Source organism: Oncorhynchus mykiss, chromosome 11 (genome assembly GCF_057628025.1).
Source record: "Oncorhynchus mykiss isolate SJ-2025 chromosome 11, ASM5762802v1, whole genome shotgun sequence".
Lineage (NCBI taxonomy): Eukaryota > Metazoa > Chordata > Actinopteri > Salmoniformes > Salmonidae > Oncorhynchus > Oncorhynchus mykiss.
The window spans coordinates 80,880,081-80,893,240 of NC_143032.1; the positions used below are offsets into that span (position 1 = coordinate 80,880,081).

At 47.1% G+C, this 13,160-nt stretch overlaps 1 protein-coding gene across 4 annotated transcripts in view; it reads left to right on the plus strand.

The window, feature by feature from the left end:
- LOC110535129 (extracellular matrix organizing protein FRAS1) overlaps nucleotides 1–13,160 on the plus strand; it is a 349,490-nt gene that overhangs the window by 169,373 nt on the left and 166,957 nt on the right. For all 4 annotated transcript variants that reach the window (XR_016484722.1, XM_090191232.1, XM_090191233.1 and 1 more), the window contains exons 12-13: nucleotides 1,701–1,844; nucleotides 3,377–3,511. Coding sequence is in view for 3 of the 4 variants with exons in the window: in XM_090191232.1 (XP_090047358.1) it covers nucleotides 1,701–1,844; nucleotides 3,377–3,511 (279 nt within the window). In the remaining variant the exon portion in view is untranslated. The remainder of the gene's footprint in view (nucleotides 1–1,700; nucleotides 1,845–3,376; nucleotides 3,512–13,160) is intronic.

The following is a 13,160-nucleotide window of genomic DNA, read 5'->3' on the forward strand; positions in this document are numbered from 1 at the left end:
TATAGATTATGGTGATATTACTGTATATACATAAATGTAGCTGCCAGTGTTCAGAAGCCCTTGGACACAATTTATCACAGCGCACTTAGTTTTATAACATCTGACAGTGTTGCATCCTTTATCATAGAGTTGGTTGGACCTCTCCTCTGCATCCTTTATCATGGAGTTGGTTGGACCTCTCCTCTGCATCCCTTATCTTGGTTGGAACTCTCCCCTGCATCCTTTATCTTGGTTGGACCTCTCCCCTGCATCCTTTATCATGGAGTTGGTTGGACCTCTCCTCTGTATCATTTATCTTGGTTGGACCTCTCCCCTGCATCCTTTATCATGGAGTTGGTTGGACCTATCCTCTGCATCCTTTATCATGGAGTTGGTTGGACCTCTCCTCTGCATCCCTTATCTTGGTTGGACCTCTCCCCTGCATCCTTTATCTTGGTTGGACCTCTCCCCTGCATCCTTTATCATGGAGTTGGTTGGACCTCTCCTCTGCATCCTTTATCATGGAGTTGGTTGGACCTCTCCTCTGCATCCCCTATCTTGGTTGGACCTCTCCCCTGCATCCTTTATCTTGGTTGGACCTCTCCTCTGCATCCTTTATCATAGAGTTGGTTGGACCTCTCCCCTGCATCCTTTATCAAGGAGTTGGTTGGACCTCTCCCCTGCATCCTTTATCTTGGTTGGACCTCTCCCCTGCATCCTTTATCAAGGAGTTGGTTGGACCTCTCCCCTGCATCCTTTATCTTGGTTGGACCTCTCCTCTGCATCCTTTATCTTGGTTGGACCTCTCCTCTGCATCCTTTATCTTGGTTGGACCTCTCCTCTGCATCCTTTATCTTGGTTGGACCTCTCCCCTGCATCCTTTATCATGGAGTTGGTTGGACCTCTCCCCAGCATCCTTTATCTTGGTTGGACCTCTCCTCTGCATCCTTTATCTTGGTTGGACCTCTCCCCTGCATTCTTTATCATAGAGTTGGTTGGACCTCTCCTATGCATCCTTTATCTTGGTTAGACCTCTCCTCTGCATCCTTTATCATAGAGTTGGTTGGACCTCTCCCCTGCATCCTTTATTAAGGAGTTTGTCACTTCATTTTTCTGTTTTTGTTTATAAAGCCTTACTCAATACACTACCAATTGACTTAACACATCACTGGGATTCCAACAATAGGTGACAGGGTTGGTTAATGCTGGAGACTCCACGTGTATCCACAGAGTTGGGTGAATCTGCCTTTTCCTACCAGGCCCCTGTCATGTGGAATAATCTCCAAGTAAGGTTTCATTTGGATGTGTTGTTGTCTCTGGGTCAGTTTAGGAGAACGGCTAGGGATTTTTATATTTATAAATGTGTTTGTGCGCCATTTAATTTTCTGTGTTTTTCCCAGAGAACAATTTGCAAATGAGACCTAGGTCTTAATGTGTTTACCCCTGGTTAAATAAAACCTCATTAAAAAAAAAATGTTTTTTTAAAACCATGCCCATCCCTGATCTAGTTGAATAGATCAGGTTTGGATTCAAACTTTTTTTCCCTCAGTTGACTTAACCAAATTGTGTGTGTGTGTGTGTGTGTGTGTGTGTGTGTGTGTGTGTGTGTGTGTGTGTGTGTGTGTGTGTGTGTGTGTGTGTGTGTGTGTGTGTGTGTGTGTGTGCGTGTGTGCGTGCGTGTGTGTGTGTGTGAATTCGTATCTGTCCTGTGTTTGTTACAGTTCAGTGCCAGAGGGACTGCCTGTCTTGCTCGGGGACCCCTGACCACTGTGAGAGCTGTAAGGACTCTACCGCTCTGCTTCTGGACGGACGCTGTGTGTCCACCTGTCCACGTGGTTTCTATGCCAACGGGAAAGCGTGCGCAGGTACGGTACTGTATGACATGCTAGTGATGTCATCGTTAGGATAACACACACACACACACACACACACACATTTAGACAGGTAGTTTCCTCTCCTCAGTCAATGACAGCAGTGTGTCAACATAACAGAAGAGAGAGTCAGTCCATGACAGCCAGAGGCAGTCTGAGACATCCACAGGCGGCCTGAAGGGGGATATTTCCTCCCTGCCGTAGACATGCTCTACCTGCCCATCAACACACAGACCACGTCGCAAACGGCACCCTAATCCCCACGGGCTCTGGTAAGAAATAGTGCACGATAAAGGACATAGGGAGTCATTTAGGATGCGACTACAGGCAGACCGGGGATCAAGGCATCACTTGTCAAATGCCTAATTCTGGCCCCCGAGGATCGGAATGTTCTGGAATGATAATGGAATCCCAGCTAACAGGAACGTTCCAACAACTTTAGGGACCGTTCTAATTAGGTTTCAACTTGGTTAACAGCGAACCTTTAGTGTTAGAAACAGCTGAGAAGAGTTGTCCTCCACATTGATGTCTTGAGTCAACTGTAGATGATCCATGGGGGTGGGAAAGAAGCAGGAACACAGTTGATGTTGATGCTTTGTGTAAATCAGCTGAAATATGATGAGAGTTCAAGGGGGGTTGAATGTAATAAAATACTGGCGCGTGCAACGTTTTCTGATAAAGAAAAACAATAATGTTTTTGGACATTTAAAGACTGTAAAATCAGTAGGAGTTCAGCTCAACATTATTGTACTTTAGGAAATCTATTTCCAAGTATTTCCACTCATTAATAGAGAGGCATACTGTATTTGACTGTGTACCAATCTAATGTTTTTGTCATCTTGCGTCAATTTGCAGAGAACAAATGATTTGAAATTATGTTCCACCCCCGGACCATCCTTTCAAGAACAAATAGTCCCACGGCTGATTCTTGTTGAGATCCTTGGCATGTACGACATCAATGAACATGGACTATTTATGAGGGATGTGTAAGAGAATCATTGAATTTCTCTCTCTCTCCTCTGTCTATCCCCTTCCCCTTTCCTCCCTCCCCTTCCCCTCCTCCTTTTCCTTCCCTTCTCCTTCCTCCCCCTCCCCTCCTCCCTCTCCTTCCCTTCTCCTCCCTCCCCCTCCCCTCCTCCCTCTCCTTCCCTTCTCCTCCCTCCCCCTCCCCTCCTCCCTCTCCTTCCCCTCTCCTCCCTCCCTCTGCCCTCCCTCCCCCTCCCCTCCTCCCTCTCCCCCCCTCCTCCTCCTTCTTATCCTCCCTCCCCCTCCCCTCCTCCCTCCCCCTCCCCTCCTCCTTTTCCTTCCCTTCTCCTCCCTCCCCCTCCCCTCCTCCCTCTCCTTCCCCTCTCCTCCCTACCCCTCCACCCCTCCCTCTCCTCCCTCCCCCTTCCTCTCCATCCCCTCTCACCCTCCCTCCCCTCTCCCCCTCTCCTCCTCCTTCCCCTCCTCCCTCTCCTTCCCCTCTCCTCCCCCCTCCCTCCCCTCCTCCCTCTCCTCCCCATCTCCCCTCTCTCTCCCTGCAGCCTGCCAGTCGTCCTGTGCCACCTGTGAGAAAGACTATGAATGCTCTTCTTGTGGGGGGTCCTTGCTATTAAACAACAGGCAGTGCGTGGCCACCTGTGAGCCGGGGTCCTACAAGGACCACACACAGTGCCTGCGTGAGTATTTATATTTGTATCTGTGTGTGTGTGTTTGTGTGTGTGGGGGGGGGGTGGGGGGGGGGGGGTGGGGGTTAGTGAGTATATATCTTAGCATCACTACTGCATGATGCAACGTTATGGTCACTGTGGACAAAGGGTCAAAGTCAATGACCCTCGACCTGGTTCCCATGGGAACCTTCTTGGCCAGTTGTTTGGATTTAGTTGCTCCATTGTGTATGGAAATGGTTTACACAACAGCAGTTCTCAGTCCATTCATCAAGACTGGTAAAGCATGGGAATAGGGCAGTGAGAGTACAACACCAAACACCCAGACAGGTAGGCAGACAGACAATCAGACTGACAGGCAGGCAGACAGACAGACAGATATGCACTTAGACAGACAGACAGACAGACAGACAGACAGACAGACAGACAGACAGACAGACAGACAGACCGGCAGGCATATGGACACTCAGACAGGCAGGCAGACAGACAGACAGACCGGCAGGCATATGGACACTCAGACAGGCAGGCAGACAGACAGACAGACAGACAGACAGACAGACAGACAGACAGACAGACAGACAGACAGACAGAGAGAGAGAGAGACAGACATACAGACAGAGAGACAGGCACGCAGGCAGACAGACAGGCAGACAGACAGAAAGACAGGCACTCAAACGGACAGACAGACAGACAGACAGACAGACAAACAGACAGAAAATGAGACAGACAGACAGACAGACAGACAGACAGACACTCAGGCAGACAGACCGACACTCAGACAGACAGACACTCAGACAGATAGACAGACAGACACACAGGCGGGCAGGTAGACAGACAGACAGACAGACAGACAGACAGACAGACAGACAGACAGACAGACAGACAGACAGACAGACAGGCAGACAGGCAGACAGGCAGACAGACATAAAATGAGACAGACAGACAGACAGACAGACACTCAGGCAGACAGACAGACACTCAGGCAGACAGACAGACACTCAGACAGACAGACAGACAGACAGAAAGACAGACAGACAGACAGACAGACAGACAATGAGACAGACAGACAATGAGACAGACAGGCAGGCAGGCAGGCAGACAGGCAGGCATATGGACACTCAGACAGGCAGGCAGACAGACAAACAGACGCTCAGACAGACAGACAGTCAGACAGACAGGCAGGCTGGAAGACAGACAGACAGGTGTCTGGTGGCACTAAGACATCTCGGTGTCATGAATAAAAATGGCCTCACTGAAGACAAGCTAATAATGACAGGGCTACTGCCCCAAACACCTTAATCCATTACCAAACAGAGGTATGTCAAGGACAGACAGAAAGGGTGAGAGGGATATATATATATATATATATATATATATAGAGAGAGAGAGAGAGAGAGAGAGAGAGAGAGAGAGAGAGAGAGAGAGAGAGAGAGAAATATTACCAGTCTACCTCCAGACTGGACCTCTCCCAGTTATTACCAGTCTAACTCCAGACTGGACCTCTCCCAGTAATTACCAGTCTACCTCCAGACTGGACCTCTCCCAGTAATTACCAGTATAACTCCAGACTGGACCTCTCCCAGTAATTACCAGTCTAACTCCAGACTGGACCTCTCCCAGTAATTACCAGACTGGACCGCTCCCTGTAATTACCAGTCTACCTCCAGACTGGACCTCTCCCAGTAATTACCAGTCTACCTCCAGACTGGACCTCTCCCAGTAATTACCAGTCTACCTCCAGACTGGACCTCTCCCAGTAATTACCAGTCTAACTCCAGACTGGACCTCTGGCAGGCAGACAGAGGGCTCTAATGGGCTCCTCTCTTCTCAGGAGCCAATTAGAATGGTTTAGGTTGGGGCTTTCTCCAGTAACAGGCATCCTCTGGGGAGGACTGAGTGTGAAGGACTTGTAAGTCGGGGTATATAGGTCGGAAATGTCGGTCTGTAATCTCCAAACCGTACAGAACCGTAGATTTAGGCACTCTGTCAAAATGTACTTTCTTACTGTACTTACTCGTCTTTAGCCAAAGATACATTCAGAATAAATCACTCTGCATCCATACGGCACAAGGCCTTTAGCCAAAGATACATTCAGAATAAATCAATCTGCATCTCTATAGCACAAGGCCTTTCGCCAAAGATACATTCAGATACATCATCCCCTCTTCTCCTCTCCTCTCACCTCATCTCCACTCCTCTCATCCTCTCCTCTCACCTCTTCTCCTCTCCTCTCATCCTGTCCTAATCCCCTAATCTCCCCTCACCTCTTCTCCTCTCCTTCTACTACTTAGTGAGAGGCCTGACCTATTTCTATAGAAGAAGACCATTTTTTTGTTCTCAGCTTTTTAATTAACTCATCAATATGCTTTTTTAAAAGACAGCTTTTCATCTATCCAGATGTCCAGATATTTGTAAGCAGGGACACGATCAATAAGGACACCATCCAAAGTACATAAATCATCAGAGTTATTTTTATCCTCCATAGAGAACAACATAAACTTAATTTTATCTGCATTCAGTACTATATTCAGGTCAATTCAATGTTCTTGTAATACAATGAAGGCAGACTGTAGTTCATATAGAGCCTGGTCAACTGTGGGGGCAATAGAATACACAACAGTATCATCAGCATACAAGTGCGAGATTACATTTGTTTTACAGATATTCAATATTGTTAACATAAACGGTAAAAAATACAGGACCCAGAATCGACCCCTGCGGGACACCTTTTGTAATATACAGGAAACCTGATTTAACCCCATCAGTAGATACAGTAGTGTTCAGTAGAGTTGTATCTTTCAAGTCCTTTTTAAACCGGTTTTACAAGCAGCCTGGTCTAGGTCAATTGAGGCAAGGCTCTGAATTAGCAGTGAGTGATCAACAGCATTGGAAGCCTTTGACAGGTCAATGAAGATGAGCAGCACAGTGTTGCCTTTTTGTCCATACGGTTAAGCACATCATTAACAAGTAGAGATGCAGCAGAGACCTATGGGTCTAAAACCCAACTGATGTACATGTAGAATACATTTAAAAGTTCCTAGCCGAGAATTATTCAAGGATTCTAATGTTTTAGCTAGGTGAGAACATTTTGAAATAGGCCTATAATTATTTAGGTCACAAGGGTCACCACCTTTGTGAATGGAGAGTACATGAGGCTCCTTCCAAACCTTGGGGATAGTAGATATAATTGTCAGGTTAGGGGTAGTACATGTGTCTCCTTCCAAACATTGGGGATAGTAGATATAATCGTCAGGTTAAGGGGAATACATAGGCCTCCTTCCCAACCTTGGGGATAGTAGTAAAAAATATACATTTTGATTTGTTTAACACTTTTTTGGTTACTTCATGATTCCATATGTGTTATTTACATCGTTTTTGTGTCTTCACTATTATTCTACAATGTAGAAAATAGTAAAAATAAAGTAAAACCTTTGAATGAGTAGGTGTATCCAATTGTAAACAGCTGGTGCTGTATATCCATTGATTGTTGAAGAATATAACTTATAAATGCCTCATGAGCTTAGTTCAACTGTCACACTCCATCAGAACCCAAAATAGAATCTTGTTTTTCTCCAATGTGGTGATACATTTTTCATCAGCTTCAATTATTTCCTTAGATGAGGCTTTGTAAGTAAAGCAATATCTGCAGGCTGCCTGGATGGAAAAAGGCTTGAGTGGAGGCCTGGGCCTGTATCCACAAAAGCATCTCAGAGTAGAACATTGGTTGTAAGTGCTGAGAAGAGACATTTTACTCTTTTTACTCTCACGGGTACAAATAAAAGTGTCTTTAGTCATAAGAGTCCACGACAGTCAACAGATATTTAGGAGTTCTCATTGTCTGGATAATAGAACAATGTAGTGAGTCAGTGGGTCCTGCTCCACATGCAGCTTGTCTGGATAATAGAGCAATGTAGTGAGTCAGTGGGTCCTGCTCCACATGCAGCTTGTCTGGATAAGAGAACAATGTAGTGAGTCAGTGGGTCCTGCTCCACATGCAGCTGTCTGGATAATATAACAATGTAGTGAGTCAGTGGGTCCTGCTCCACATGCAGCTGTCTGGATAATAGAACAATGTAGTGAGTCAGTGGGTCCTGCTCCACATACAGCTGTCTGGATAATAGAACAATGTAGTGAGTCAGTGGGTCCTGCTCCACATGCAGCTGTCTGGATAATAGAACAATGTAGTGAGTCAGTGGGTCCTGCTCCACATACAGCTGTCTGGATAATAGAACAATGTAGTGAGTCAGTGTGTCCTGCTCCTCATGCAGCTGTCCCAATCAGTTCAGAGTGACCAGCAGCTGTCTGGATAATATAACAATGTAGTGGGATAGTGGGTCCTGCTCCACATGCAGCTTGTCTAGATAATAGAACAATGTAGTGAGTCAGTGCGTCCTGCTCCACATGCAGCTTGTCTGGATAATAGAGCAATGTAGTGAGTCAGTGGGTCCTGCTCCACATGCAGCTTGTCTGGATAATAGAACAATGTAGTGACTCAGTGGGTCCTGCTCCTCATGCAGCTGTCTGGATAATAGAACAATGTAGTGAGTCAGTGGGTCCTGCTCCACATGCAGCTGTCTAGATACTAGAACAATGTAGTGAGTCAGTGGGTCCTGCTCCACATGCAGCTGTCCCAATCAGTTCAGAGTGACCAGCAGCTGTCTGGATAAGAGAACAATGTAGTGAGTCAGTGGGTCCTGCTCCACATGCAGCTGTCTAATTCAGTTCAGAGTGACCATTAGCTGTCTGGATAATATAACAATGTAGTGAGTCAGTGGGTCCTGCTCCACATGCAGCTTGTCTGGATAATAGAAAAATGTAGTGAGTCAGTGGGTCCTGCTCCACATGCAGCTTGCCTGGATAATAGAGCAATGTAGTGAGTCAGTGGGTCCTGCTCCACATGCAGCTGTCTGGATAATAGAACAATGTAGTGAGTCAGTGGGTCCTGCTCCACATGCAGCTGTCCCAATCAGTTCAGAGTGACCAGCAGCTGTCTGGATAATAGAACAATGTAGTGAGTCAGTGGGTCCTGCTCCACATGCAGCTGTCTGGATAATAGAACAATGTAGTGAGTCAGTGGGTCCTGCTCCACATGCAGCTTGTCTGGATAATAGAACAATGTAGTGAGTCAGGGGGTCCTGCTCCACATGCAGCTGTCTGGATAATAGAACAATGTAGTGAGTCAGTGGGTCCTGCTCCACATGCAGCTGTCTGGATAATAGAACAATGTAGTGAGTCAGTGGGTCCTGCTCCACATGCAGCTGTCTGACTAATAGAACAATGTAGTGAGTCAGTGGGTCCTGCTCCACATGCAGCTGTCCCAATCAGTTCAGAGTGACAAGCAGCTGTCTGGATAATAGAACAATGTAGTGAGTCAGTGGGTCCTGCTCCACATGCAGCTGTCCCAATCAGTTCAGAGTGACAAGCAGCTGTCTGGATAATAGAACAATGTAGTGAGTCAGTGGGTCCTGCTCCACATGCAGCTGTCTGGATAATAGAACAATGTAGTGAGTCAGTGGGTCCTGCTCCACATGCAGCTGTCTGGATAATAGAACAATGTAGTGAGTCAGTGGGTCCTGCTCCACGTGCAGCTGTCTGGATAATAGAACAATGTAGTGAGTCAGTGGGTCCTGCTCCTCATGCAGCTGTCTGGATAATATAACAATGTAGTGAGTCAGTGGGTCCTGCTCCACATGCAGCTGTCTGGATAATAGAACAATGTAGTGAGTCAGTGGGTCCTGCTCTACATGCAGCTGTCTGGATAATATAACAATGTAGTGAGTCAGTGGGTCCTGCTCTACATGCAGCTGTCTGGAAAATATAACAATGTAGTGAGTCAGTGGGTCCTGCTCCACATACAGCTGTCTGGATAATAGAACAATGTAGTGAGTCAGTGGGTCCTGCTCCACATGCAGCTGTCTGGATAATAGAACAATGTAGTGAGTCAGTGTGTCCTGCTCCTCATGCAGCTGTCCCAATCAGTTCAGAGTGACCAGCAGCTGTCTGGATAATATAACAATGTAGTGAGTCAGTGGGTCCTGCTCCACATGCAGCTTGTCTAGATAATAGAACAATGTAGTGAGTCAGTGGGTCCTGCTCCACATGCAGCTTGTCTGGATAATAGAGCAATGTAGTGAGTCAGTGGGTCCTGGTCCACATGCAGCTTGTCTGGATAATAGAACAATGTAGTGACTCAGTGGGTCCTGCTCCTCATGCAGCTGTCTGGATAATAGAACAATGTAGTGAGTCAGTGGGTCCTGCTCCACATGCAGCTGTCTAGATACTAGAACAATGTAGTGAGTCAGTGGGTCCTGCTCCACATGCAGCTGTCCCAATCAGTTCAGAGTGACCAGCAGCTGTCTGGATAAGAGAACAATGTAGTGAGTCAGTGGGTCCTGCTCCACATGCAGCTGTCTAAATCAGTTCAGAGTGACCAGCAGCTGTCTGGATAATAAAACAATGTAGTGAGTCAGTGGGTCCTGCTCCACATGCAGCTTGTCTGGATAATAGAAAAATGTAGTGAGTCAGTGGGTCCTGCTCCACATGCAGCTTGCCTGGATAATAGAGCAATGTAGTGAGTCAGTGGGTCCTGCTCCACATGCAGCTTGTCTGGATAATAGAACAATGTAGTGAGTCAGTGGGTCCTTCTCTACATGCAGCTGTCTGGATAATAGAACAAAGTAGTGAGTCTGTGGGTCCTGCTCCACATGCAGCTGTCTGGATAATAGAACAATGTAGTGAGTCAGTGGGTCCTGCTCCACATGCAGCTGTCCCAATCAGTTCAGAGTGAACAGCAGCTGTCTGGATAATAGAACAATGTAGTGAGTCAGTGGGTCCTGCTCCACATGCAGCTGTCCCAATCAGTTCAGAGTGACCAGCAGCTGTCTGGATAATAGAACAATGTAGTGAGTCAGTGGGTCCTGCTCCACATGCAGCTGTCTGGATAATAGAACAATGTAGTGAGTCAGTGGGTCCTGCTCCACATGCAGCTTGTCTGGATAATAGAACAATGTAGTGAGTCAGGGGGTCCTGCTCCACATGCAGCTGTCTGGATAATAGAACAATGTAGTGAGTCAGTGGGTCCTGCTCCACATGCAGCTGTCTGGATAATAGAACAATGTAGTGAGTCAGTGGGTCCTGCTCCACATGCAGCTGTCTGAATAATAGAACAATGTAGTGAGTCAGTGGGTCCTGCTCCACATGCAGCTGTCTGGATAATAGAACAATGTAGTGAGTCAGTGGGTCCTGCTCCACATGCAGCTGTCTGGATAATAGAACAATGTAGTGAGTCAGTGGGTCCTGCTCCACATGCAGCTGTCTGGATAATAGAACAATGTAGTGAGTCAGTGGGTCCTGCTCCACGTGCAGCTGTCTGGATAATAGAACAATGTAGTGAGTCAGTGGGTCCTGCTCCTCATGCAGCTGTCTGGATAATATAACAATGTAGTGAGTCAGTGGGTCCTGCTCCACATGCAGCTGTCTGGATAATAGAACAATGTAGTGAGTCAGTGGGTCCTGCTCTACATGCAGCTGTCTGGATAATATAACAATGTAGTGAGTCAGTGGGTCCTGCTCTACATGCAGCTGTCTGGATAATATAACAATGTAGTGAGTCAGTGGGTCCTGCTCCACATACAGCTGTCTGGATAATAGAACAATGTAGTGAGTCAGTGGGTCCTGCTCCACATGCAGCTGTCTGGATAATAGAACAATGTAGTGAGTCAGTGTGTCCTGCTCCTCATGCAGCTGTCCCAATCAGTTCAGAGTGACCAGCAGCTGTCTGGATAATATAACAATGTAGTGAGTCAGTGGGTCCTGCTCCACATGCAGCTTGTCTAGATAATAGAACAATGTAGTGAGTCAGTGGGTCCTGCTCCACATGCAGCTTGTCTGGATAATAGAGCAATGTAGTGAGTCAGTGGGTCCTGGTCCACATGCAGCTTGTCTGGATAATAGAACAATGTAGTGACTCAGTGGGTCCTGCTCCTCATGCAGCTGTCTGGATAATAGAACAATGTAGTGAGTCAGTGGGTCCTGCTCCACATGCAGCTGTCTAGATACTAGAACAATGTAGTGAGTCAGTGGGTCCTGCTCCACATGCAGCTGTCCCAATCAGTTCAGAGTGACCAGCAGCTGTCTGGATAAGAGAACAATGTAGTGAGTCAGTGGGTCCTGCTCCACATGCAGCTGTCTAAATCAGTTCAGAGTGACCAGCAGCTGTCTGGATAATAAAACAATGTAGTGAGTCAGTGGGTCCTGCTCCACATGCAGCTTGTCTGGATAATAGAAAAATGTAGTGAGTCAGTGGGTCCTGCTCCACATGCAGCTTGCCTGGATAATAGAGCAATGTAGTGAGTCAGTGGGTCCTGCTCCACATGCAGCTTGTCTGGATAATAGAACAATGTAGTGAGTCAGTGGGTCCTGCTCTACATGCAGCTGTCTGGATAATAGAACAAAGTAGTGAGTCTGTGGGTCCTGCTCCACATGCAGCTGTCTGGATAATAGAACAATGTAGTGAGTCAGTGGGTCCTGCTCCACATGCAGCTGTCCCAATCAGTTCAGAGTGAACAGCAGCTGTCTGGATAATAGAACAATGTAGTGAGTCAGTGGGTCCTGCTCCACATGCAGCTGTCCCAATCAGTTCAGAGTGACCAGCAGCTGTCTGGATAATAGAACAATGTAGTGAGTCAGTGGGTCCTGCTCCACATGCAGCTGTCTGGATAATAGAACAATGTAGTGAGTCAGTGGGTCCTGCTCCACATGCAGCTTGTCTGGATAATAGAACAATGTAGTGAGTCAGGGGGTCCTGCTCCACATGCAGCTGTCTGGATAATATAACAATGTAGTGAGTCAGTGGGTCCTGCTCCACATGCAGCTGTCTGGATAATAGAACAATGTAGTGAGTCAGTGGGTCCTGCTCCACATGCAGCTGTCTGAATAATAGAACAATGTAGTGAGTCAGTGGGTCCTGCTCCACATGCAGCTGTCTGGATAATAGAACAATGTAGTGAGTCAGTGGGTCCTGCTCCACATGCAGCTTGTCTGGATAATATAACAATGTAGTGAGTCAGGGGGTCCTGCTCCACATGCAGCTGTCTGGATAATAGAACAATGTAGTGAGTCAGTGGGTCCTGCTCCACATGCAGCTGTCTGGATAATAGAACAATGTAGTGAGTCAGTGGGTCCTGCTCCACATGCAGCTGTCCCAATCAGTTCAGAGTGACCAGCAGCTGTCTGGATAATAGAACAATGTAGTGAGTCAGTGGGTCCTGCTCCACATGCAGCTGTCCCAATCAGTTCAGAGTGACCAGCAGCTGTCTGGATAATAGAACAATGTAGTGAGTCAGTGGGTCCTGCTCCACATGCAGCTGTCTGGATAATAGAACAATGTAGTGAGTCAGTGGGTCCTGCTCCACATGCAGCTTGTCTGGATAATAGAACAATGTAGTGAGTCAGGGGGTCCTGCTCCACATGCAGCTGTCTGGATAATAGAACAATGTAGTGAGTCAGTGGGTCCTGCTCCACATGCAGCTGTCTGGATAATAGAACAATGTAGTGAGTCAGTGGGTCCTGCTCCACATGCAGCTGTCTGAATAATAGAACAATGTAGTGAGTCAGTGGGTCCTGCTCCACATGCAGCTGTCCCAATCAGTTCAGAGTGACA